The sequence below is a fragment of the Ammospiza caudacuta genome, chromosome 18 (assembly GCF_027887145.1).
Source record: "Ammospiza caudacuta isolate bAmmCau1 chromosome 18, bAmmCau1.pri, whole genome shotgun sequence".
NCBI lineage: Eukaryota > Metazoa > Chordata > Aves > Passeriformes > Passerellidae > Ammospiza > Ammospiza caudacuta.
The window spans coordinates 3586687-3612236 of NC_080610.1; the positions used below are offsets into that span (position 1 = coordinate 3586687).

Consider the following 25550-nt stretch of genomic DNA (forward strand, 5'->3'; position numbering starts at 1 on the left):
TGACAATGGGGATGTTGATAAGGTTGGGGGAGATGTTGATAAGCTTGGGGGGGTGTGTTGCTGACGATGGGGGTGTCGATAAGGTTGCAGGGGTGCTGAAGGTGGTGTGGGGGTGCTGACGCTGGTGAGGGTGCTGACGGGGGTGAGCATGCTGATGCGCGTGTGGGTGCGGGGGCGATGCGGACGCCGCGGCGCTGCCGGGCCCGGGGCTGCCGGCCCGGGGGTGTGCGGGGGTTCCCGCGCGGAGCGGCGCGCAGCGAGCGCGGCCCCGCGGAGCCGGAGCGCGCCGCCCCCGCCCCCGCCCCGCCGCGCCCGGGGGGGGGGGGTAGCGGCGGCGGCGCCGCGCTGACGGCTCGGTGGGCACCGCGATGCTGCGGGCCGCGGCCGAGCGGGGCTGAGCGGCGGCGGGGGCCGGCGAGCGGAGCCGAGCGGAGGGGGGGCCGCGGCGGCGGCGGGCGGAGGGGAGGGCGGGCGGGCGGGGGGAGGGGGGGGCGGCGAGCGATGGATGAGGACAACATGACGAGGAGCGAGGAGCAGGAGCTGAGTCTGCAGAAGGCGCTGCAGCAGTGCGAGCTGGTCCAGAACATGATCGACATCAGCATCTCCAACCTGGAGGGGCTCCGCACCAAGTGCGCCGCCTCCAACGACCTCACGCAGAAGGAGATCCGCACCCTGGAGGTACGGGCCCGCCGACCCCCCCCAACATCAACACCCCCCCATCGGTCTCCCCCCCACCCCCCCCGGGCCGCGGCGGGTTCCCCCGCGGCGCTGCGGTGCGCCCGAGTGAGGCTGCGCGCTCTGCAGGTGGCCCCGAGGTGGGTCCGGGACCACCGAGCCCGACTGCCGGCACCCACCGGGGCCGCCCGGCCACGGCCGCAGCGCCCTGGTATCCCCCGGCATCCTCCCGGTATCCCCCGGCATCCCCCGGCCCGGCCGCGTCCCTCCCCCGGCTTCCACTGCCCGGCAGGCGGCATCCCCCGGCCCACCTGCATCCATCCCCGGCCCACCTGCATCCATCCCCTGGCCCACCTGCATCCATCCCCTGGCCCACCTGCATCCATCCCCTGGCCCACCTGGATCCCCTGGCCCACCTGCATCCATCCCCGGTATCCCCCGGTATCCCCCGGCCCACCTGTATCCATCCCCCCGCCCACCTGCATCCATCCCCCAGCCCACCTGCATCCATTCCCGGCCCACCTGGATCTCCCGGCCCACCTGCATCCCCTCCCCCTTCCTGCATCCCCCGGCCTGGCCCCATCCCTTCCTGCTCCGTCCCTTCCATCAGGTTCCTGCTCCGTCCCTTCCACCTTCCTGCATCCCATCGGCCCACCTGCACCCCTGCTGCCTGCATCCCTTTCCCTGGACTGCATCCCTTCGGCCCACCTGCATTACTTGCGGCAGGCTGCATCCCACGGGCTTGGCTGCATCCCTTCCACGGGGCTGCATCCCCTGGTCCTGGCTGAATCCCCTTCCCTGAGGTGCATCCCCTCAGCCCACCTGAATCCCTTCAAGCAGAATCCAGCTGGCCCAGGTGGCTGCATCCCCCATGCCCACCTGCGTTCCCTGGCTCACCTGCATCCCCCATGCCCACCTGCGTTCCCTGGTTCACCTGCATCCCCCATGCCCACCTGCATTCCCTGGCTCACCTGCATCCCCCTGGCCCACCTGCATCCCCTGGCTCACCTGCATCCCCCATGCCCACCTGCATCCCCCATGCCCACCTGCATCCCCTGGCTCACCTGCATCCCCCATGCCCACCTGCATTCCCTGGCTCACCTGCATCCCCCATGCCCACCTGCGTTCCCTGGCTCACCTGCATCCCCCATGCCCACCTGCGTTCCCTGGTTCACCTGCATCCCCCATGCCCACCTGCATCCCCTGGCTCACCTGCATCCCCCATGCCCACCTGCATCCCCTGGCTCATCTGCATCCCCCATGCCCACCTGCATCCCCCATGCCCACCTGCATCCCCTGGCTCACCTGCATCCCCCATGCCCACCTGCATTCCCTGGCTCACCTGCATCCCCCATGCCCACCTGCATCCCCCCTGGCCCACCTGCATCCCTCCCTCCCAGCCCAGCTGCCTTCTCCCCTCCCCACCCCTGCCTCCCAGGGGATGAGGCTCCTTTTGGAGAGTTCTGAGCCCCTGCTGGGGTGGATTTGTGGTTCAGCAGGAGGTGGGTGGGCTGGGACGGGCAGGGAACACCAGGGATTGCCGGGGCTGAGTGGGATCCCTGCAGCTGGCACAGAGCAGGAGGAGCGAGGCCGTGACCCTGGGAGATGCCAGCGGGGCTGTGCTGCTGCTGTGGGGGCGGCTGGCGCTGAGCTGGGGGGGTTTCAGAGCCTGATCCCTCTCAGGCCTTGCAGCTGCTCCTGCAGCCCCTCTGTGGGGCAGCTCATGGCTCTGGATGTGACTGGAGCACCCTGTCCTGCTGCTCCTGCTCCCCAGGGCTGTGGGGACAACCGGGGTGTCACCACGTCACTGCTGTGCCATTCGTGGGGACGCCCCAGGTTTGGGGTGCAGCTCCCTGCTCTGCATCCCAAATTGTGCTCATTCCCGCTCCCATCCCTTGATCCCAGCCCTGGTTCATCCCAAATCTCTGTGTGAGGGGCTGGGAGCTGTTGGTCCTGGAGCTACTTCAGGAGAGGGATAACAGTGGTTTTGGGGTGTGCTGGAGACTTTTTGGGGTGTGCTGGAGACTTTTTGGGATGCACCAGGCTCCAAATGCCAGGAGAACCTGCCAGGAGGTGCAGGATTCCAGAAGCTCATCCCACATGGAGTGATTTGCCTCGTTGAGGTCAGCACTGAGGATTCCCTGTCTGCGTGCCATGGACATGGAGGGGAGTGTGGTGGAGCAATCCTGGTGGGATGCTCCTTCCATCGTCCAAGTGCCACTGGGGCAGCCAAACTGGGGCTGGAGGAAGAGTTTGGAGGTTTTTGGGGGATGTTATCCTGGTCGGATGCTCCTTCCCAGCATTCCAGTGTCACTGGAGCAGCTCAGATGGGCTGGATGAAGGGTTTGGAGGTTTTTGGAGGATGCCATCCTAATGGGATGCTCCTTCCAGCATCCCAGTACCACTGGGGCAACCAAACTGGGGCTGGATGGAGGGTTTGGAGGTTTTTTGGGGGGTGCCATTCTGGTGGGATGCTCCTTTCCAGCATCCCAGTGCCACTGGGGCAGCTCAGACAGGGCTGGATGAAGTGTTTGGAGGTTTTTGGGGGATGCCATTCTGGTGGGATGCTCCTTCCTAGTGCCACTTGAGCAGCTCAGACAGGCTGGATGAAGGGTTTGGAGGTTTTTGGGGGGATGCCATCCTGGTGGGATGCTCCTTCCCAGCATCTCAGTGCCACTGGGGCAGCTCAGATGGGGCTGGGTGAAGGGTTTGGAGGAGGTCAGGGGATTGTTATCCTACAAATACTCACAGGAAAGCACTGGATCACTCAGGTGGAAGGTGTTCCTCTCCATGGGGTGGATGAGCTTTAAGCTCCTTCCAACCCAAACCATTCCACGATTTTGTGATTTTTACTGCCTGAACGTGTGGATTCTCTGCTGTCTCATGCCTCTCCAGCCCCTATGGATCCCTCAGTGCCAGCCTCAGGGAACCCTGGCACTGCCATCCCTAAAACACCCCCAAACCAGGAGCTGGGGATGTTCCAGCCAAGGACATCCCTGCTGACACTCTCTGGTTGTTTTTCACCTCAGACCCAGGGTGATTCCCATGAGGGGAGTGAACCCAGGGCCACATTCCCAATGCCAGCCCTGGGCTGGCTCCTGGCATTGTCCTGGGTTGCCACCAGCGTCAGCAGGAGCTCAGCTTGGCCCTGAGTCCCCAAGTCCCCGAGTCTCTGTGTCCCTGAGTCCCTGCTGCCACCAGCACGTCCCAAGGACGTGGCACAGACTCTGAGTCTCACTCTGTGCCTCTTCCCTTCCCGTCTGGGGGCAGCAGAGCTGGGCCAGGCAGTGCCATGGCACAGGGAGGGGTGACCTGGGATGTGGCACTGGGGACAGTGCCCAGCCCTTGTGTCAGCATGAGCCTGGAATAAAACGGGAGAATCCGTGGGGTTTTGGTTAATCTTCATAGGCTAAACGTTGATTTTGCTGGATTAATAGAAGTTTTTTCCGTCTTTTTTTTTTTTTTTTTAAGCCACCTTAAGATAGGCTGAGCTCCCATCCTCCTGCCTCCTGCTGTACAGAATTTTTTGGGATGGATTCCATGGTTCCAGGGGCAATCCTTGGAGCTGGGAGGCTTTTTGGGTCTTCTTTATGCCTTGGGACAGGTTCCAGTGGGAACCAAGGCAGCAGCTGGGATAAACCACCTGGAGTGGGAATCGAGACTGGTTTGCTTCCTATGGGGCAGCATCCAGAAGGAGCTGAGTGTTTATCCCTCAGCCCTGCCTGGGCTGTGGGATTTTATCCCTGTCCAAGTGTGGCAGCTGGGATTTATGGCTTTAAATTTGGGGCTGGGGTGTAAATATGGATAGGGGATGATGTGTTTGGTGGAGTTTGGGGTGTAAATATGGATAGGAGGTGGTGTGTTCAGTGGAGTTTGGGAACAGCAGAAGGAAAATTTGCTCAGAACTGGGAGATATTCCCAACTGTCCCACAGCACTGTCTGTGGGGTTAAACCCCATCCCAGTGTCAAAATGAGGGTCAGGGCTCCCAGGAACTGGTGGATGGCTCCAGGATCAACACTTCCCTCTCCCTGTCCTGCTCTGCTCCTGCCAGGAACGGGGAACTCTCCCAAGATATTTTTGGCTGCTGTGTGGTGAGAATGGGAAGAGGCTCTGAGGAAAGAGCTGTGGCCATTCCCAAACCTCCACAGGCTCTGGAGATGCTGTCCCAGCACTGGGATTTGCCCAGAGCAGCTGTGGCTGCCCCTGGATGCCTGGCAGTGCCCAAGGCCAGGCTGGATGGGGCTTGGAGCAGCCTGGGACAGTGGGAGGTGTCCCTGCCCATGGGGTGGAACTGGATGAGCTTTAAGCTCCTTCCAACCCAAACCATTCCATGATTTTGTGATTTTCACTGCCTGAACGTGTGGATTCTCTGCTGTCTCATACCATGGGCGAGCACAGTGCACTTCTCCCAGAGCTGGATCCTCCCAGGATGCTGGATGGAGACATTTTGGCTCCTCTACTACCAGCAAAACCCCCGACACCATTTAGCATCTCCCGAAATAAAGCATGAGCAGAGGCAGAAACATCTCACAAGCCCAACAGGACCTTGGGAGAGCCCTGAGAGAGAAAATTGAACCGTGGCAAGGAATTCCCCAGCCCCAGGCTGCTCCAGGTGCCTCTGGAATAACGAGCCCCTTGGAGGGAGCCGCTCTGGTCGTGTTTCTTGTCACAGAAAAGGATTTTTAGGGGTGCAGAAGAAGCGAAGCGAGAGGATGTGCTAATCGGGATGGGATGGGGTGGGATGGGATGGGATGGGATGGGATGGGATGGATGGGAGGGAAGAGAAAGAATAGCAGGAAAGAAATGAGAGGATGGCACAGAATGGAAAGGGATGGGGTGGAAGGAGGATGGATGGGATGGGGAATGGGATTGGGTGGGGAAGGAAAGGTATGGGATGGGATGGGATGGGATGGGGTGGGGTGGGATGGAAGGAGGATGGATGGGATGGGATGGGATGGGATGGGATGGGATGGGATGGGATGGGATGGGATGGGATGGGCATTTCTCGTAGCTCACCGGGTACCAGATGAATGAATGAACTTCCCCCTCCTGGGTTTTCCAGTGCCTGTCCCGGTCTCCAGGCAGGGCTGGTGCTGTCTCCAGCCTGGCTGATGTCAAGGATCCCATTCCAGGGGGGAACAGCCGCCCTGTGGCTCCTTGGAGACCGGCTGGGAACCTGCCGAGGCTGGGGGGAGCAGCCGTGCTGGGTTTGGGATGATCCCAGGGAAATTCCCGCTCGGACTGATGGGAAGGGTTGAGAAATCCTGATTGGGAAATCCGGCTCCAGCCCTGGGTGATCCCGGCCCCTCTCCTGGCCGGGGTCACCCGAGATCCTGTGGAATGACATGGAGCGGGGACATCGCTCCTGTGCCCCCGGGGCTGTTTCCAAGGAGCTGCTGCGGGGTTCCAGGAGCTGCTGGATCCCCCAAAGATACGGAAATCCTGGCGGTTTCACTCCTTCATCCCAGAGCATCCCTCCTGCCTCCCCCCGGGCAGGGATGCAGCAGGGAGAGGCGCTGGGAAGGTGGGAGATCAACCCCAGCTCCGCAGGAAAATCCAGCATCAGGAGGGATCCGCGGGATTGCCGCCCCTCTCCTCGTGCCCCCTGCCCGCCTCCGGGAGGGGAAACTGAGGCACGGAGGAGGCTGTGCCACGGCAGGAACGCGGCGTTTCCCAAACGTGCTCCGTGCCGGGATGAGCGGGAGATGGGGCAGGGAATTCCCTCCCCTTTCCATCCCCATCGAACACCGAGAGCCTCTGGATTTTACAGTGGGGTTTTGGGCTTCTTTTTCCCTGGAAATCCATGGAGTAGAGCACCTATGCGTCCCAGCAATATCCTCTTTTGGGTTAAAAATGACCCCTCCTGTCACTCAAGGGCTCTGTGGTGTTGATTTCCCCCACCTGGAAATTAAATTTCCTCTATTTTCCCCACTCTTTCCCCATTCCCAGCTCACCTCCCCATGTTGGTGGTGGGGGCTGCCCCGTCCCCATGCTCCATTCCCACCCCAGGACCCTGATTTTGGCACTGGGGATGCTCAGAAATAAATCACCTTTATTCCCTTTGGGATCCCACCTGGAGAGGCAGAACGGAGAACAGGCCGGGGGCAGGATGGGGATGTTTTAGGGATTTCTTTTCCTGGTGTTTTGTGTCCATGCAAGAGCATTTTTTGGGAGCCAGGAGAGGCCTCTGCGTGTGTTCAAAGTGCCTGGGGCTGCTTCAGGAGCGTGTCTGGGGTGTGAGATCCAGGCTGATCCTTAAACCTTTGCTTGTCTGTTTTGGGAATGTTTTTCCTTAAAAATCAGCCCTGGAAGTGGAGCAGAGCTCTGGGTTCCCTGCAGCCTCCCAGGTCTGGATTTGCCTCATTTTTGGGAGTTAATTTTCAGGAATTAATCCCTGGTAGCCAGGCTGAGGATGGGGAGAAGATGCCAGGAGGTGACAACCCTGTCCTGAGCTCCTGGCAGGGCCCTCACCCACCTGGGGGTGATTTTGGGGGTGATGGCAACCTCTGATTAATCCCTGAAAATCAACCCCCAAAAATGAGGCAAAGCCGGACCTGGGGGGCTGCAGGGAACTCAGAGTTCTGCAGAGCCCTGCTCCACTTACAGGGCTGATTTTTAAGGAAAAACATTCCCAAAACAGACAATCAAAGGTTTAAGGATCAGCCTGGATCTCACACCCCAAACACACTCCAGGCTTTTGGAGCTGAAGCAGCCCCAGGCACTTTGAACACACGCAGAGGCCTCTCCTGTCTCCCAAAAAATGCTCTTGCATGGACACAAAACACCAGGAAAAGAAATCCCTAAAACATCCCCATCCTGTCCCCGGCCTGTTCTCCGTTCTGCCTCTCCAGGTGGGATCCCAAAGGGAATAAAGGTGATTTATTTCTGAGCATCCCCAGTGCCAAAATCAGGGTTCTGGTGTGGGAATGGGGCTGGGGACGGGGCAGTCCCCACCACCAACATGCGGAGGTGAGCTGGGAATGGGGAAAGAGTGGGGAAAATTGGGGAAATTTAATTTCCAGGAAAGATGGGAAAACTCCCAAATCCCACCAGGAGGTTCTCTCCTCACCCCTGTATCCCAAATCACCCCGAATTTCACCCGGCTGATTTTGGGGTGTGCAGGAGCAGGGGCACAGCACCATCTAGTGCTGCAGGCACCGAGGAATCACCCAGCTGGAAAAGCAGGAGCAGGAAATCCCTGCAGCTTCCCAGCCCTGCTCTGAATTCCCAAAAAAAGGAGGGCAGCTTCATTTTGGGAGCTGGGCTGTGGCTGGGAACGGCTTCGGCCTCGGGCTGGACGGATTTGGGGGATTTGGGGGATGATCCGAGCAGGGATGGGGCTGCAAAGGAGCAGAGAGGAAGATTTGGTTTGGTGAGGGGGGAATGAGGAGAAAATGCCACATTGCAGCCTTGGGGTGTGATGCTGTGGCTGCTCCCCTTGTAGGGTTTTTGTAGGGGGGAAAAGAGGGGAGTGTGACTTTGGGGGATGTTTGAGGGGTTCTTGGCATCAAATCTGAGTGTAAGAGAGGGGACTGTGTCCTTTAAGGGTCTCTTGGCCCTGAGGTTGGGAATAGAAATGGGAAAAGTGTCCTGTGGGTGGCTGGGCAGCGTTTGTGAGAAAAGTGGTGCCTGTCCCCCTGTCCCCCTCACACCCACAGGGGGTGCCAAGGGCTGCCCACCCCCTGAATGAGACCCCAGTGCTGAATTTGAGGTGAAGGAGCTGATAAAGAGATTTTTTGGGAGGGAAATTCCCTCTTGGACACCAAACCTCGATGCTCTTGGCAGCAGGAGCGTTTTGGGGCAGAATTTTGAGCCTTTTGGGATGGGGCAGAGCGAGAGCAGAGCCCCAGCTGCCGGTGGGGGATCCCATGAGGGCTTCCCCTTCTTTTCCAGAGCAAACTGGTGAAGTATTTCAGCCGGCAGCTGTCCTGCAAGAGGAAGGTGGCCCTGCAGGAGCGCAATGCCAAACTGGAGGGGTTCCCCCAGCTCCTGCACTGGTTCCGCATCGTCGACATCCGCAAGGAGGTGATGGAGGTAAGGGCTGGCAAGGGAAAAGGGAGGGAACCTTTCCTTTCCTTTCCTTTCCTTTCCTTTCCTTTCCTTTCCTTTCCTTTCCTTTCCTTTCCTTTCCTTTCCTTTCCTTTCCTTTCCTTTCCTTTCCTTTCCTTTCCTTTCCTTTCCTTTCCTTTCCTTTCCTTTCCTTTCCTTTCCTTTCCTTTCCTTCCCTTCCCTTCCCTTCCCTTCCCTTCCCTTCCTTCCCTTCCCTTCCTTCCCTTCCCTTCCCTTCCCTTCCCTTCCCTTCCCTTCCCTTCCCTTCCCTTCCCTTCCCTTCCTTCCCTTCCCTTCCCTTCCCTTCCCTTCCCTTCCCTTCCCTTCCTTCCCTTCCCTTCCCTTCCCTTCCCTTCCCTTCCCTTCCCTTCCCTTCCCTTCCCTTCCCTTCCCTTCCCTTCCCTTTCCTCTCCTTTCCTCTCCTTTCCTCTCTCCCCTTTCCCTTTTCCTTTCCTTTCCCCTTTCCTTTCCTTTCTCCCTTTCTCCCTTTTCCCTTCCTCTTTCCTATTTTCCCTTCCCATTTTCCCTTTCACTTCCCACTCCCATTTTCCCTTTCCTTCCCTTTTTTCCCTGTGGATTTTTGACCCCACCCAGCAGCAAGGACACCCCATTGCTGTTCCCAGTGGTTGTCACACGGACCCCTCTGCACTGGGGACATCCCCCATGTCCCCATCAGTGTCCTCCTGTCACATCCTGGGCTCCTGCAGGTGCAGCAAGGGGGTGGCACCCAAAGGCAATCCCACTCCAGGGAAAAGGGAATTCTGGAGTGAAGCTCAGGTGCTGCATGTTCCCACTCAGGGATGGGGTTTTCTGGTGCCCCCAGGGGTGGAGCTGGGCCTGGATTTAAAAACTGGATCTAAAACTGTAGAAAAACTTCAGTTCCTCCAGGTTTTCCTGGAGATTCAGGTGGGAAATGGAGGGGTTTGGATCCATGGGTTGTCCCTGGTGTTCCCCGAGGTGCAGAGGGTGCCCCAGCGGGGTTTTCTCCTCCTCCCTCATTCCTGCCCCATTCCTCCCTCAGGAGATCGCCCCGGGCAGCTCAGCCTGGAGGATCTGCTGGACATGACCGATGACCAGGTCTGTGCCACCGTGGAGAAGTTTGGGGCCAACAGCGAGGAGTGTGCCCGGCTGAACGCGTCCCTGTCCTGCCTGCGCAGCGTCCACAAGTCCGGTGAGTGCCCCCTGTGCCCTCAGCCTGCCCGGCCTGGGGGCACTGGGAGTGTGGTTTTAGTGTTGGCAGAGCTGCTGCATCCCCGGGGCTGGCTGGGAATCGTTTCCTGCAGGAAACATCTGGGAGCTGTGCTGGGAAAAGGGTTTGGGGGTGCTGGTGGGTGAGAGCTGGGACTCCAAAACCCCCCTGCCCAGGAAAGGAGGGGGAGATTCTGCCCCTCTGCCCCACTCAGGTGAGACCCCACCTGCAGAGCTGCCCCTGGGTATGGGGTCCCCAAAATGAGAAGCACCTGGAACTGCTGGAGTGAGTCCAGAGGAGGCACCAGAGATGCTGCAAGGGCTGGAGCCAGGCTGGGAGAGCTGGGGGTGCTCACCTGGGGAGGAGAAGGCTCCAGGGAGAGCTCAGAGCCCCTTGCAGGGCCTGAAGGGGCTCCAGAAGAGCTGCAGAGGGACTGGGGACAAGGGATGGAGGGACAGGACACAGGGAATGGCTCCCAGTGCCAGAGGGCAGGGCTGGATGGGATATTGGGAATTAGGAATTGTTCCCTGGCAGGGTGGGCAGGCCCTGGCACAGGGTGCCCAGAGCAGCTGTGGCTGCCCCTGGATCCCTGGCAGTGCCCAAGGCCAGGCTGGACACTGCGGCTGGGAGCAGCCTGGGACAGTGGGAGGTGTCCCTGCCCATGGCAGGGGTGGCACTGGATGAGGGCCCCTCCAAATCCAACCCATTCCATGATTTACAGAGTCCCCTGACCCCCCGTGCCTGCAGGAGCTCTGTCAGGAGCCTCAGGGCAGAGCCAGCATCGCCTCCAGCTGGGTCAGAGCGGAGCCCCCATTCCCAGCCCCCTTCCCAGGGAATGCCCAGCCCTGCCCGCCCTTCCCGGCGCTGGATGCGCGGCTCCCGGCGCCGCGCGGTTCGGGCTGCATTGCTCTCCCCGGGCGGTGGCAGCAGAGCTCCGCTCTTCAGTCGCTGCCGGGGCCGCTCCGGCTGCAGCTGCGCCGGTACCGGGGACAGAGCGCGGCCGGGGGATGCCGCAGGGACTGGGCAGGTCCGGCTGTGCTGGCACCGGGTCCCAGCCGAGCCTTGGTGGGTCCCAACAGAACCGATTGGGTTGGGAAAGATGCTTTAGGAGCGAGTCCAGCCATTCCCCAGCGCTGCCAAGGCCAGCACTGCCCCATGTCCCCAAGTGCCACATCCACGCAGCTGTTAAATCCCTGCAGGGATGGGGATCCAGCACTGCCCTGGGCACCTGTGCCAGTGCCTGACCATCCTTCCCATGTAGGAATTTTCCCAAAACCCACCCTGAGCCTGCCCTGCCATTCCCTCTGCTCCTGTCCCTGTTCCCTGGAGCACAGCCCGACCCCCCCGGCTGTCCCCTCCTGTCAGGAGCTGTGCAGAGCCACAAGGGCCCCCTGAGCCTCCTTTGCTCCAGGCTGAGCCCCTGCCCAGCTCCCTCAGCCTCTCCTGGGGCTCCAGCCCCTTCCCAGCTCCGTTCCCTGCCCTGGACACGCTCCAGCCCCTCTGGCACAGCCCATCCCTGGATGGCAGCACAGAACCGGTGCTGTGATGCCAGCTTGGGAAGGTCACTGCCAGCACAGGGGTGGCTCTGGGGTAGAAGCACACCCCTGTGATTAGGGGACCCCATTACCCCATGATTTGGGGACCCCAGACCCCTCTGCCTGGCTGCTGTCCCCTCCAACAGTGCTCCACCCCAGGGTTTGGGAGGTTGGGAATGAGCCCTGCTGGGCTTTGCAGGTGTGGAGCAGCCCTTGGGGACAGCAGGGGACACGGTTTCAAGGAGGGGCAGCTTTGGAGGCCCAGCAGTGTCCCCAGAGCATGGAATGTCCCAGAGAGGGATCCCAGCTCCAACCTGGAGAGACTTTGGCCACATTCACCGGTTCTGGATCCTCTCCCTCATGGCACAGAGCGGCAGTGCCACCCCGTGCTGGGGACAGGGGCACTGGGGTGTGACGGTGTTCTCAGGGGTCTTATGTTGAGGGAAGAGATGAGGATCTGGCTCTATGTAACAGAAGGCTTGATTTATTATTTTATGATAGATATTACATTAAAACTATACTAAAATAATAGAAGAAAGGATTTCATCAGAAGGCTGGCTAAGAATAGAAAGGAAAATAATGATAACAAAGGCTTGTGGCTCGGCTCTCTGTCTGAGCCAGCTGACTGTGATTGGCCATTAATTAGAAACAACCACATAGACCAATCACAGATGCACCTGTTGCATTCCACAGCAGCAGATAACCATTGTTTACATTTTGTTCCTGAGGCCTTTCAGCTTCTCAGGAGGAAAAATCCTAAGGAAATAATTTTTAATGAAAAGATGTCTGTGACATCCCCCCTCTCCAGCTGCCCAAACCCAGCTCCTGCCTCCCTTCCCCTGGCATTTCCATGAGCTCTCCCTGCTATTTGAGCAAGGGCAGTGGTGCCTCCCTGGGAGCCCCGCGAGGGCTCTCAGCTGCTCTTTGTTCAAACACCTCTGACTTTTAAAGCTGCTCCAAGCAAATCCCACTCTCTCCTCTGCCCTCTCGGCCCAGGGAACTCCCTGCTTTGGAAAATCCACCTTGGCCTTTGGCTGGGCAGCTGCAGGAAGTTTCTCTGGTTCCTCTGGAGTTTTCTGGCTGGAAGGAGGAGGAGATGGAAGTACCGGAGGTCTGTGGGAGGCTGCTGCTCCATTTGCTCCCTAATGGGGCAGCTGATGGGGCTGCCAGCATTCCTGGTGCTCCGTTGGGTCCCAGCAGGAGGGAGCCAGCCAGGCAGGGAGTGTTTGTGTTTCCCATTTAACTCCATCCATCACCCTCTGCTCTGGTGCTCTATCTTGGGATGCTGCTGTGGCCATTCCTGCTCTGCCACAGCTGGATCAGGATCCTTGGAAATTCCAGCTGCTGTGGGTCCGTGCCCTCCTGGAGATGCATTGTCCCATGGATGACACAACCCTGGGGACATGGAGGTGACCTGAGGGGTGCAGGAGCTCCCAGGCAGTGGAAGAGACCAAATCTCCCCGAATTTCTGGAGGATTTGGGTGTGGGAAGCTCCACCTGGGATACCAGATGGGCTCCCTGTTCCCAGCCTCTGCCAAGCAAACAGCTCCATCCCAGGAATTCCTCCTCTTTTCATCCCCTGGGAGAGCAGGAGCAGAGTCCCTGCCCCTCTCCTGCCAGCAGGGAGTTGGGAACAGTGGGAATTCTGGCCAGGGAAGGGCAGGATGCTCCCTGGGTACCTCGGGTGGGCAGTGGGAGTCAATCATCCCACCCAGCTCCAGATTCCCTACGCGTGTTTTGGTGGGATGTGGGATTGGGATGAGCAGAGCAGCACTGCTAGGAACTTGAGAATATCTCCCTGGGCTGTTGGGGACTGAGCAGTGATGGGGTTGTCACTTTGGGGTGCACTAAGGGGGTGCTGTGCTGCTTTTATCCATCCATCCATCCATCCATCCATCCATCCATCCATCCATCCATCCATCCATCCACCCATCCATCTGCTGGATTCCAGGGATTTGGAGCTGCTGGCTGGCTCCATGGCTCTGTGACAATGAGGTTGACCAGCCCAGAGGAGCTCTCTGGGAATTTTTAGGATGGGGATAGAAAAGCATCCCAGGATGGCAGCAATATTCTCTTTGGATGCAGTGTTGGGATTTTAGATCTATTGGGATATGACAGCCCCCCCATGCACCAACAGCCTCAGAAACACCTTTTAATCTGTATTTTAGTTGCATTTTATCTCCTTGTGAATCAATACATTGTCCTCATCCCAAAAATGTAATTGATGAACAAGTTGCATCCTCCTTAAAAGCTGGAATTCCTCGGCAGGAGCCGCAGCGGCCGATTCCGCGACACCAAGATTTGTATTCATAAAGCAGGAATGAGGCTCAGGATTAACCTTTCCCATCCATCTTTATTTATTGAGTCGTTAATTAGAAGCCTCTAATTTCCCAGGCTGCCCTGGCCTGGGCAGGGAGCTGGAGGCTGTTTCATGGAGATGGATTCATGGATGGGCTTGGAAAAGGAGGAACTTCCAAAGCAGAGCATCCCGGGGGCAGCAGGGAAAATCCCGGTGTTGTGGTGTTGTGAGGGATGAAGTGAGAGATGAGAATTTGATTCCAGGTTCTCAGAAGCTCATTTATTATTTTATTATATTAAAAGAAATTTTATCCTAAAACTATGCTAAAGAAAGAGAAAGGAGACACCCGAAGGCTGGACAAGAATCAATAATAAAAACCCGTGACAGACTCAGAGTCTGACACAGCTGATGGTGATTGGCCATTAATTAAAAACAATTCACATGCTGGGTAAACCATTCTCCAAACCACATTCCAAAGCAGCAGGGAGAACACGGAAAAGCTGGAAAACAGGGAGGAGCTGAGGCTTCCCAGGAGAAGAAATCCTAGCGAAGGGATTTTTTATAAAATATTACAGTGACACCCTGGAGCATCCCCTAAATCAGTGTGACAAATCCACACTCGCCCCCTTGCTTTGTGGGGTTAACAAAGATTGGGTTTTCCTGGGATCCTTGGCAGTGGGGTTTTGTTTTGGGGTTGGATCTCGGAGCGGGATTAATTGAATATTAAATCCTCCTGGAGCTGTGGCTGCAGGAGTCGATGGGCTGTGACTACTGGGGGATGTGTGCAGGTTTTTAAGTGCCCTCCCGGGAAAAATGAGCTGGGATGGAATCTTGATGAGCCCTGGGAGGGCTGAGGGTGGCTTGGGGACAGCATGGGGTCAGGTAGGGTCGGGAGCAGTGAGGAAAAAGCAGGAAAATCCCGGATTGGAGGGAATTTGGGAGCTGTGCTGGTGTGGTAGTCAGGAGGGAAGGGTTGACCTCCCTGATATCCCCAAGCTGGGGATTCAAGTCCATTCCAGAGGCTGCTATCCTGGCATGTGGGTGCTGGTTTCCAAAACACCCTGGGCATCCCAAAACATCCAGGTTGGAGCAGCTTTTGGGAAGGGAAGGAGCACTGGGAGCATCCCCAGGAGCAGCTGGGCTGCCTCGGCAGCTCCTGTGGGAATTATTGCCAGCCTTTAAATTTTAGGAAAACAAAGCAAACCTTGCTCTTTGTGGTTTGGGACAGGTGGAATTTTTCCATCTCTGGATCCATGAGCTGCATCCCAGCGCTGCCTCCTCTTCCCAGGAGTTTGTTTTCCTGACAGTTTTTAATGGAGAGGTTTGGGAAAAGTTCCCCTGATGAAATGGGGCAGAGTGAGGGATCCGGGGGGGTTAATGAAGCCAAATTCACCCCAAGGGAGCATCCACAGGGACAGGAGAAGTGGCTCCTGGGACTGGGGGGTGGCTTTGGCTGATATCCAAAAAAAATATAATTTTTATTTAATAAATATTATTATATTATTACATAATATATAATTATATAATAAAAATTTATTACATTATATATTATATATAATATCTATTTTCTATTATCTAATATTATATAATACAATATAATATACCATAAATTATATGATATATTATACATTTGTTCATACACCTATATAATATATAACATATAACATATAATCACATGTATAATATATATAATTATATACTTAAATAATATATAAATTATATTATTTAAGAATATATATAACTATATATATTATACATATTATAATATATTATATATTACTATACATAATACATGTTATTATACATAATCATATATATTATACGTATTACTATATTATACACATTATATAATATGTATAATATATATAATTATATATATTCTTAAATAATGTATAAAGAAATTATAACTATATAAAAATATATAAAATGTATATAAATAATATATCAATAGACAATGAATTATATATTAATAATATATTCAATAAATACTGTATATTATAATATATAATAATAAATAAATTATATATATGTATATATATGTGTGTATACATACACACACACACACACACACACATATATATATAAATAAAAAATTTAAAATAATGTAATATATAATATTTGGAATCCAAACAAAACAACGAAGTTTTGAGGAGCACTCAGGCAACCAATTTGGGGACAAACGGGACAGAGGTGACTTTCCTTCCCTCCAGCTCTCCCCGTGCTTTTCCAGCCGGGAATCAGAGCAGCAGCATCGGGGAGCGCCGGGAGGGAGCGGAGTCCTCCAGCCCCTAACAGGCTTTGGAGCCCGAGGAGCTTTGGGATGTTTTTGTTGTTTTTTCCCCTGTTAAGCGCATTTTCCCGGTTTAAGCTGATCCCATCTCGCTACCTGCCGCCTTCCCCTCTGGATTTACGTTATCCCGGCTTTTCCCGTTAATTTTTAACCCACACCGGGGGTGGTTTTTATTCCCGGGAGCATCGCTGGGATACGAGGGGCGCAAGGACATCCTCACTCATCTTCATTAACGCCGCTAATTAGCGCCAGGCAGGCTCGGTGTTATGCAAATCAAGGCGAGGGATGCGGCCAATGGGAAGAGCAGGATTTGCATAGGTGCGCAGTGATTTGCATAGCGGGGATTTTTCAGATTTCTTTTATGCAAATATTTTTATTATTCTTATTTTTAGTTTAATTTCTTTTATTTATTCATCATTCTAATGAATTATTTTATTTTTAAGCATTGATAGTTTTTATTTCTTTTTATTTCTTTTTATTTCTTTTTATTTCTTTTTATTTCTTTTTATTTCTTATCATTTCTATTTAATTTGCAACATTTTTACTACTTACTTTTAATTTCTTGTACTTCTTATTCATTCTAATTAATTAGTTTTATTTTTTGGAGTTTTTAATTATGATTTTTACTTTATTTATTTTGGTGTATTTTTATTTTCAGTTAATTTTAATTTCAAACATTTTAATTCTTATTTTAATTATATTCTGATTTATGTATTTTAGGTTCTAAAAATTTAATTAATGTTATTTTGTTTACTTTAATTTTTTATCCATTCTAAAGAATTCATTTTAATTTTTAAGATTTTTAATATTATTTTAATTTTTATTCTTCTGTTGATGCATGTTTTAATATTTCACAATTATTTAGGAGTTGTTTATTTTTAAAAAACTGTTATTTAAAAATATTTTACAATTATCTGGGAATTTTTTCCTGGGAATTTTTTGATATTTTACAATTATTTTGGTCTTTTTTATCAGTTACTTTGATGTTGTGCTCCAAGAAAATGATTCCAGCAAACTCCTCCTGCGCCATCCTCCATCCCTTGACTCAAAGCTTTTTTTCAACCCAAACCTTTCATTTCCCAAGCCTCTGTCTCCATCAGGAGAATGTGGAGCTGCTGGAGTGAGACCAGAGGAGGAGATGCCCCAAGGGCTGGAGCCAGCCTGGGAGAGCTGGGGGTGCTCACCTGGGGAGGAGAAGGCTCCAGGGACACCTCAGAGCCCCTTGCAGGGCCTGAAGGGGCTCCAGGAGAGCTGGAGAGGGACTGGGGACAAGGGATGGAGGGACAGGACACAGGGAATGGCTCCCAGTGCCAGAGGGCAGGGCTGGATGGGATATTGGGAATTGGGAATTGTTCCCTGGCAGGGTGGGCAGGCCCTGGCACAGGGTGCCCAGAGCAGCTGTGGCTGCCCCTGGATCCCTGGCAGTGCCCAAGGCCAGGCTGGACATTGGGGCTGGGACACCCTGGGACAGTGGGAGGTGTCCCTGCCATGGCAGGGGTGGAATGAGATGATCCTCAAGGTCCCATCCCAGCCAAACCATTCCAAGATTCTGTAACACAGAGAAGCTTCTTGCTGGGATGCATCGCCAGCATCGAAACAATCATGGAACAGTTGGGTTGGAAGGAACCTTTAGGATCACCCAATTCCATGGGACACCTTCCACTCAACCAGGCTGCTCCCAACCCCATCCACCCCAAAAACACCCATGGGGACGGAACCTTTAACCCTTGCAGTGCTGATCAGAGAATCCCTGTGACGGTGTTTACAGGGGTCCAAGGATGAGGGCAGAGATGAGGATCTGACTCCATGTTTCAGAAGGCTTGATTTATTGTTTTATGATATATATTACATTAAAACTATAGGAAAAGAATAGAAGAAAAGGACTTCATCAGAAGGCTGGCTAAGAATAGAAAAAGAAGGAATGATAACAAAGGTTTGTGGCTCGGACACTCTGTGGCTCGGACACAGCTGGGCTGTGATTGGCCAATAATTAGAAACAATTAATGGGCTAGTCACAGATGCACCTGTTGCATTCCACAGCAGCAGATAACCATTGCTTACATTTTGCTCCTGATGCCTCTCAGCTTCTCAGCAGGAAAAATCCCAAGGAAAGGATTTTCCATGAAAAGCTGTCTGCCGCACATCCCCACTCTATTCCCCACCTCACGGCCGTGTCTCTGTGCCCTCTCCAGGCGGGAGCCTCTCCAAGCAGGACTGGACCATCCAGTGGCCGAGCACGGAGCCGGGCAAGGAGAACAGCCCGGGCTGCCCCAGCGCGGACCCAGGACCTTGGGGCAGGACGCACCCGAGCCCCAAGATGCCCCCCAAGTGCGGGCAGCACCACTGCCACGCCGCCTCGTCCCACGGCCCCATGTACACGCACGTGGACCGCCTGACCGTGGAGGGCCACCCGGGGCTGTGCCCGCCGCTCGAGTCCGGGCACCGCTCGCTGCCGCCGTCCCCACGGCAGCGCCACGCCGCGCACACGCCGCCGCGCACCCCCAACATCGTCACCACCATGACCCCGCCGGGGACGCCCCCCGTGCGCCGCAGGAACAAACTGAAGCCCCCCGGCACGCCGCCGCCCTCGTCGCGGAAGCTGATCCACCTCATCCCGGGCTTCACGGCGCTGCACCGCAGCAAATCGCACGAGTTCCAGCTGGGGCACCGCGTGGATGAGGCGCACACACCCAAGTAAGTGGTGACCCACCTCATCCCAGTGCCTTGGGAAAAGGACTTTTATCCCTAAATGATGCGTCTCGTTTGGAGGTTTTGTGTGGAAATTCTTTTTGCAGCAAGGATGCTGTGGGATGGGGTTCTGCTCCCCCAGAATCTCATTTTGGAGTGGACGGGGAGCAGAGAAGATGTGGGATGGGATTCTGCTCCCCCAGGATCTCATTCTGGGGTGGATGGGGAGTGAGGATGTTGTGGGATGGTGTCAGTTCTGCTCCCCCAGGATCTTATTTTGAGATGGATGGGGAGCAGGGATGTTGTGGGATGGGGTTTTGCTCTCCCAGGATCTCATTTTGGGGGGGATGAGGAAGAGGGAAGTTGTGGGATGGTATCGGTTCTGCTCCCCCTGGATCTCATTTTGGGGTGGATGGGGAGTGGGGATGTTGTGGGATAGGGTTCTGCGTCCCCGGGATTTCATTTTGCGGTGGATGAGGCGCACACCCCCAAGCAAGTGGTGCCCCGGGTGCTGGGGGGGATAAGCCTCATCCCAGCGCCTTGGAAAAAGGACTTTTATCCCTAAATAATGTGTCTCGTTTGGAGGTTTTGTGTGGAAATTCCTTTTTGCAGCGAGGATGCTGTGGGATGGTGCTGGTTCTGCTCCCCCAGGATCTCATTTTGGGGTGGATGAGGAAGAGGGAAGTTGTGGGATGGTATCGGTTCTGCTCCCCCTGGATCTCATTTTGGGGTGGATGGGGAGTGGGGAAGATGTGGAATGGTGTCAGATCTGCTCCCCTGGGATCTCATTTTGGGGTGGATGGGGAGCAGAGAAGATGTGGGATGGGGTTTTGCGCCCCCAGGATCTCATTTTGTGGTGGATGGGGCGCACACTCCCAAGTAAGTGGTGCCCCGAGTGCTGGAGGGTGTTGGGAAGGGTAAACCTCATCCCAGTGCCTTGGGAAAAGTACATATATCCCTAAATAATGTGTCTCGTTTGGAGGTTTCATGTGGAAATTCCTTTTTGCAGCTCCTTGCAGGGGGATGTTGTGGGATGGTGTCGGTTCTGCTCCCCCTGGATCTCATTTTGGGGTGGATGAGGAACAGGGAAGTTGTGGAATGGGGTTCTGCTCTCTCAGGATCTCATTTTGGGGTGGATGGGGAGCACCTAGGGGCTCCAGGATTGCTGCTGGCAATGCTGGAATGTGGGATGGGAGGGATGGATTTTCCAGCTGCTGCATGGGAATGGCTGTGAGAACTGCATGGGGGAATGAGTGCACTCCGGAGAGAGATGGGAATAATCACCTTCCAGCTGGAAAGTGGAAATATGGATTTATAAATCCTCATGGAGAGGCGTTTGTGTTCTGAGACCCCTCGGGATCTTTTCCATGCAGGCTCTGCCGCATCCCGCAGCTCCTGCTCTGCGGCCCCGCTGCCGGCAGAGGCTGCTGCTGGGCAGGGAAAGGATTCCCTGGCATCCCTACATTCCCTCCCCATCCCTTTCCACTCTTTTCGGTGGCTCTGCTCGGAAAACCTTTCTCTTGCCATGGCACGGGGTGGCAGAGGGGACTCGTGGCCACTTTGGGACATCACCGCCTCTCCCTGAGGGTGTTTAGGGATGGAGCTGGTCCAAAGCGGGATCCCAGGGGAGACTGCTCTTTTCATCCCAAAATTCGGGGTTCTTGAGGATTAGAAGAACCCTGGGAATGGTCTTCTGAAGGTTGTGAGGGAGTAGGGATGCCCTGACACAGCACAGCCCCTCTGGCCAGTCCGTGGTGTTTGGGCAGCTCCGGCTGGGGCACGGGAAGGGTTAAATCCACTTTAAATCCACACTGAGGGGCTCCCAGTGCCTGACCTTGAGCTCCCCTCATTGGGCAGAGGGAGCCAGGGAAGGTTTGGGGGTGGCAGATGTGTCTGGTGGCCTCAGCATGGTGGTGTCACTTGTCCCCTGAGCTGTGGCAGCTGTCATTGCGCAGGGTGAGGGTGATCATCCACCCTCCTTTTCCCCTGAGCTGGGAATTTTTGCTCTCCAAAGGCTTTAGTTTTTGGAACCAAAGCCATTTCAGCTGGAAATGCCTCCTGGAAGGCCACCCTCGTGCTCAGGCACTGGAGAAGTGTTAGCTTTGTTGGGTCCCCAGGAGCATCCCCATGCTCCCTCCTCTCCCTCTTCCTGCTTTTCTCGGCATTCCAGCCCCAATCCTGCTCTGCCCTCAGCTGGAGAGGGTCACACTGAGAGCAGAGCTTGCCCTGTTTGATCCCTGGGTCGGTCCCTGGGTATTCCCTGATGATCCTGAGCTGAATTTGCCAGGCAGCACCGGGAAGGGAGCGCTGGGAAAGCTGGATGGAGTCGGGCTGGGATTACAGGAATCAGGTTTGGGCTGGAAGGAGTTAAAGCTCGTGTCACCTTCCAGCACTCGTGGTCACCCTGGTGTGGAGCTGGACACCATGGGATCTTCTGGCCACTGATTCCCCAGGGTGGGGAGGGAGTGCCTGGAATTCCCTGCAAAGGGAAGGAACAGGGAAGGGCGTGGAGATGGAAATGTCACACGGGGTGACACAAACACACAGTGATGTCCCCTCTGCCTTCATCCCTCTCCGCCTGCCTGGCACAGGGTGCCCAGAGAAGCTGTGGCTGCCTCTGCATCCCTGGAATGTCCCAGGACAGGTTGGACAGGGCTTGGAGCAGCCTGGGACAGTGGGAGGTGTCCCTGCCATGGCAGGGGTGGCACTGGATGAGCTTTAAGTTCCCTTCCCACCCAAACCATTCCATGATTCCTTTCCCTGAGTGCAGCCAGTTCTCCCAGTGTCTCCAGTGCTCCCTTCCCAGTGGTGCTGGGCAATCTCAGCTCCTGATTAGGGAATTAATCAAGGGAAGAGCCAATATTGACAGGGCCCCGTTGTGCCCCAGGGGCTGCTGCGCCGGCTTGGATCCGGATTCCTGCAAACCCCTTGGAGAAGCAGGGAACTTCATTTTCTCTAATGGCACTTAATGATTTTGCAGGAGACAACCACTAAATCCTGCCTGCTAATCCCATTAGTGCTTCGGGATTGTAATTAGTGCATTAAAGAGGCAGCTTCTTCTTTTTTCCCTCTTTTTTTCCAGCACAGCCCTGCTGGAGTGGAAGTTGTTTATTAGCCTGGATGAGGTGGAAAATGCCTGGCACAGAGAAAAAGTGGATTAAAACTGAAATATTTTCTGGCTCTTCTCAGCTAATTGTTATTTTATGGCCGTGGAATTTGAGGATAAGGTTTTTTTAATGCCACACTTTAACAGTGTCCCTGAAGTCCGAGTCCTCTGTGCTTCCTGCCGGAGGGAGCTCATCCCTGGAGGAGGATTTGGAACCTGCCCTGATCAACCCCTCTCGGTTTTAGTTGTGTCCTTGGGCCCTTGGGTTGCTGTGGATTGGGGCTTTTTGTTCTCTATGTCCTGTTCCAGCATGGAAGGAGGGGCTGGACATGGAGAGCCGAGAGTTTGAGGATCCCAAGTGCTGGGTGGGATCTCCTGGAGTGATTTGGGGTGGAGATTTAACCCCATCCTGCCTGGTCTCTGCAAGGACCCTTCTGAGACCCTCCCAGGAGGGAGGTTGGTCCCTCAGGCTGATTTATGGAATGGTTTGGCTTGGAAGGGACATTAAAGCCCATCCAGTGCCACCCCTGCCATGGCAGGGACACCTCCCACTGTCCCAGGCTGCTCCAGCCCCAATGTCCAGCCTGGCCTTGGGCACTGCCAGGGATCCAGGATGGGCACCCTGTGCCAGGGCCTGCCCACCCTGCCAGGGAACAATTCCCAATTCCCAATATCCCATCCAGCCCTGCCCTCTGGCACTGGGAGCCATTCCCTGTGTCCTGCCACTCATCCAAAGTCCCTTTATCTCCTCCCCAGCTCAGGATGGGGTGAAAGGGGCTCAGGGGTGACTTGGCAGGAGGAGAAATCTCTGTACCCATAAACTGTGTGTTGGGATTGATGGAGTGGAGCCCTCGGGGTTCTCTGAGGCTGCTCCCCCTGATTTCTCCACCTTGGCACAGACAGAAAATAAACCAGCACCGTTTATTTGTGACAGCAGCAGCAGCAGCGACCGGGTCCCCTCCCGAGCAAGGCCACCTTGTACTGCTTGATTCCTGGTGACAGCTCATAAACTCCTTTGAATGTTGTGTTTTGGATCTTATTCCCGGTGTTTAATCCATCATTTCTGTGTGCCAAGACCTTCTGAGGCAGGGGTTAAGTCTGATTTTTTTCTTTTTTGGAGCTCCCAGCCTCCAATTTTCCCGCATGGAGTCTCCAGCTGCCGACCGTAACTCCGAGGTACGGAACATTACTCCTGAAAAGATCCCCTGACTTCCATAAATCCACAGCCCATAAACATCTCAGGAACGGTCCTCAAACCCAAACAAAACATTGAGAACGGCTGATAAAATAATGCCCATTTAATACCTCATGAATTCCATGGGCCATTGGAGTCTCTCATGGGTAGTTAATGATTATCCATCAGCCAGGGAAGAAACAAACTCGGAATGGGAGGTCTCAAAAATCCATTAGCTGGGGAACTGAAGTCCAGCTCGTTAAGGGCTTGTTAACCCTTGGAAGGAGTGGTGGATTTTACCCTTAGACCCATCCTTTGGCCAATCTTTTGTCTTTTGTCCTCTACCTAGACCCACCCATCATCCTTGGACCCATCCTTAGACCTTATCTTTCATCTTAGGCCTCCCCTTGAACCCATCCTTCATCCTTAGATCCCTTTTTAGACCCGACCTTTGGCCCATCCTTTGGCCCATTATTTATCCTTTATCTTTTGTCTTTTATCCTTCTGTTAACCCTTGGAAGGAGTGGGTGGACTTTACCCTTAGACCCATCCTTTGGCCCATCCTTTATCCTTGGACCTCTATCTAGACCCACCCATTATCCTTGGACCCATCTTTAGACCCATCCTTCATCTTTAGGCCTCCCCTTGAACCCATCCTTCATCTTAGGACCCCTCTTTAGACCTGGCCTTTGGCCCATCCTTTATCTGCTGACCTCAACCTAGGCCCACCCATCATCCTTGGACCCATATTTAGACCCGTCCTTCATCTTTAGACCTGCCCTTGAACCCATCTTTCGTCCTTAGACCCCTCTTTAGACCTGGTCTTTGGCCTGTTCTTTGTCCTTTGGCCCATCCTTTCTCCTTTATCATTTATTGTTTATCCTTTATCCTTTATCCTATACCCGTTGACCTCTACCTAGACTCACCCATCATCCTTGGACCCATCTTTAGACCCGTCCTTCATCTTTAGACCTGCCCTTGAACACATCCTTCATCTCTGGACCTCTCATTAGACCTGGCCTTTGTCCTTTGGCCCATCCTTCATCCTTTGACCTGTGCTTAGAGATTTTTTTGTACTTAGACATATCCATCATCCTTGGGCCCATCCTTAGACCCATCCTTCTTCTTTAGACCTGTCCTTGGACTCATCCTGGGATCCCTCACTAGACCCATCCTTCATCCTTTGGCCTATACTTAGACTTTTCCTTTGTCCTTAGACCCATCCTTCATCTTTAGACCAATTCTTGAACACACCTTTTATTGTGGGACTCCATGTTAGACCCATCCTCTGCCCTTTGGCCCATCCTTAGATCCTTTCCCCTCTATTTGGACCCCTCCTTCATCTTTAGGCCTGTCCTTGGGCCTGTCCTTCATTCCTGGACCTCTCCTTAGACCTGGCCTTTGATCAATCAATCCTTCCTTCTCTGACCGACTCTTTGTCCTTTGACTCATCCTTGGACCATCCTTCATCTACGGACCCCTTCTTAGACCCGTCCTCCTTCCTCTAAGCCCTCCTTAGACCCATCCTGTGTCTTTCAGGCCTGTCCTTTCAGACCTCCAAAAACCTGGGACCAGACAGCCCAGAGGTGAAAATTGAATCCCAGACCCACAAAAACCTGGGAGCAGAGGGCCCAAAGGTGAAAAAAATGAATCCCAGAGCTCCAAAACCCTGGGAGCAGAGGTCTTCTCCACCATCCCCAGCCCACCGAGCAGCCCCTGCTTGGACTGTGCCTCAGATTTAATCATTTAAGCTGTTCCTAAACAGGCCCTGATGGATCATTAATTCTGCTGCTCCTCAACCTTGATAATAATGACGTTTCCCCTTGTAGCAATTCCCATGCACCTGGTGGATCGATGGTTGGATGTTCCGCATGGGCAGGATTCAGGAGAGCATCCAGGCAGCTCCTGTGACATTGCCCAGCTTTGGAAAGGCAGGTGGGCTCCTGGCACTGGGCACGAGCGGGAGATGGATGTTTGCAGAGCAGGTGGATGCAGCAGGACGTGCCCAACGTGTGGAAATGATCCATATGGAGCCTCTTCCCAAGGTGGGCACTGGCACCTGGGCTGTGCCAGCCCTGAGGGGCAGCAGGAGCAGGGCAGGGCCCGTCCCCTGTGAGACACCTCAGATCCTGGGGGCACTTTTGGGTCCTTCATGACCTGGAGGGGCTGGAGCGTGTCCAGGGCAGGGAACGGAGCTGGGAAGGGGCTGGAGCCCCAGGAGAGGCTGAGGGAGCTGGGCAGGGGCTCAGCCTGGAGCAAAGGAGGCTCAGGGGGCCCTTGTGGCTCTGCACAGCTCCTGACAGGAGGGGACAGCCGGGGGGGTCGGGCTGTGCTCCAGGGAACAGGGACAGGAGCAGAGGGAACGGCCTCAGGCTGGGCCAGGGCAGGGGCAGGGGGGATTTTGGGGCAATTCCTCATGGAAAGGGTGGTCAGGCACTGGCACAGCTGCCCAGAGCAGGGGTGGATCCCCACTTTTAGTGAGTTTTAAAACCTGTGTGGATGTAGGACCTGGAGACTCCATGATTTCCAAGTATTCCATGATTG

The 25550-nt window shown here is 54.7% G+C and overlaps 1 protein-coding gene across 1 annotated transcript in view; it reads left to right on the forward strand.

Moving 5' to 3' along the window:
- Positions 1 to 501: 501 nt before the first annotated feature.
- The window catches only part of KSR2 (kinase suppressor of ras 2), an 83866-nt gene continuing 58817 nt past the window's right edge, over positions 502 to 25550 (forward strand). The window contains exons 1-5 of the mRNA XM_058816946.1: positions 502 to 678; positions 8570 to 8710; positions 9524 to 9704; positions 9747 to 9896; positions 18231 to 18732. Coding sequence (XP_058672929.1) covers positions 502 to 678; positions 8570 to 8710; positions 9524 to 9704; positions 9747 to 9896; positions 18231 to 18732 — 1151 coding nt within the window. The remainder of the gene's footprint in view (positions 679 to 8569; positions 8711 to 9523; positions 9705 to 9746; positions 9897 to 18230; positions 18733 to 25550) is intronic.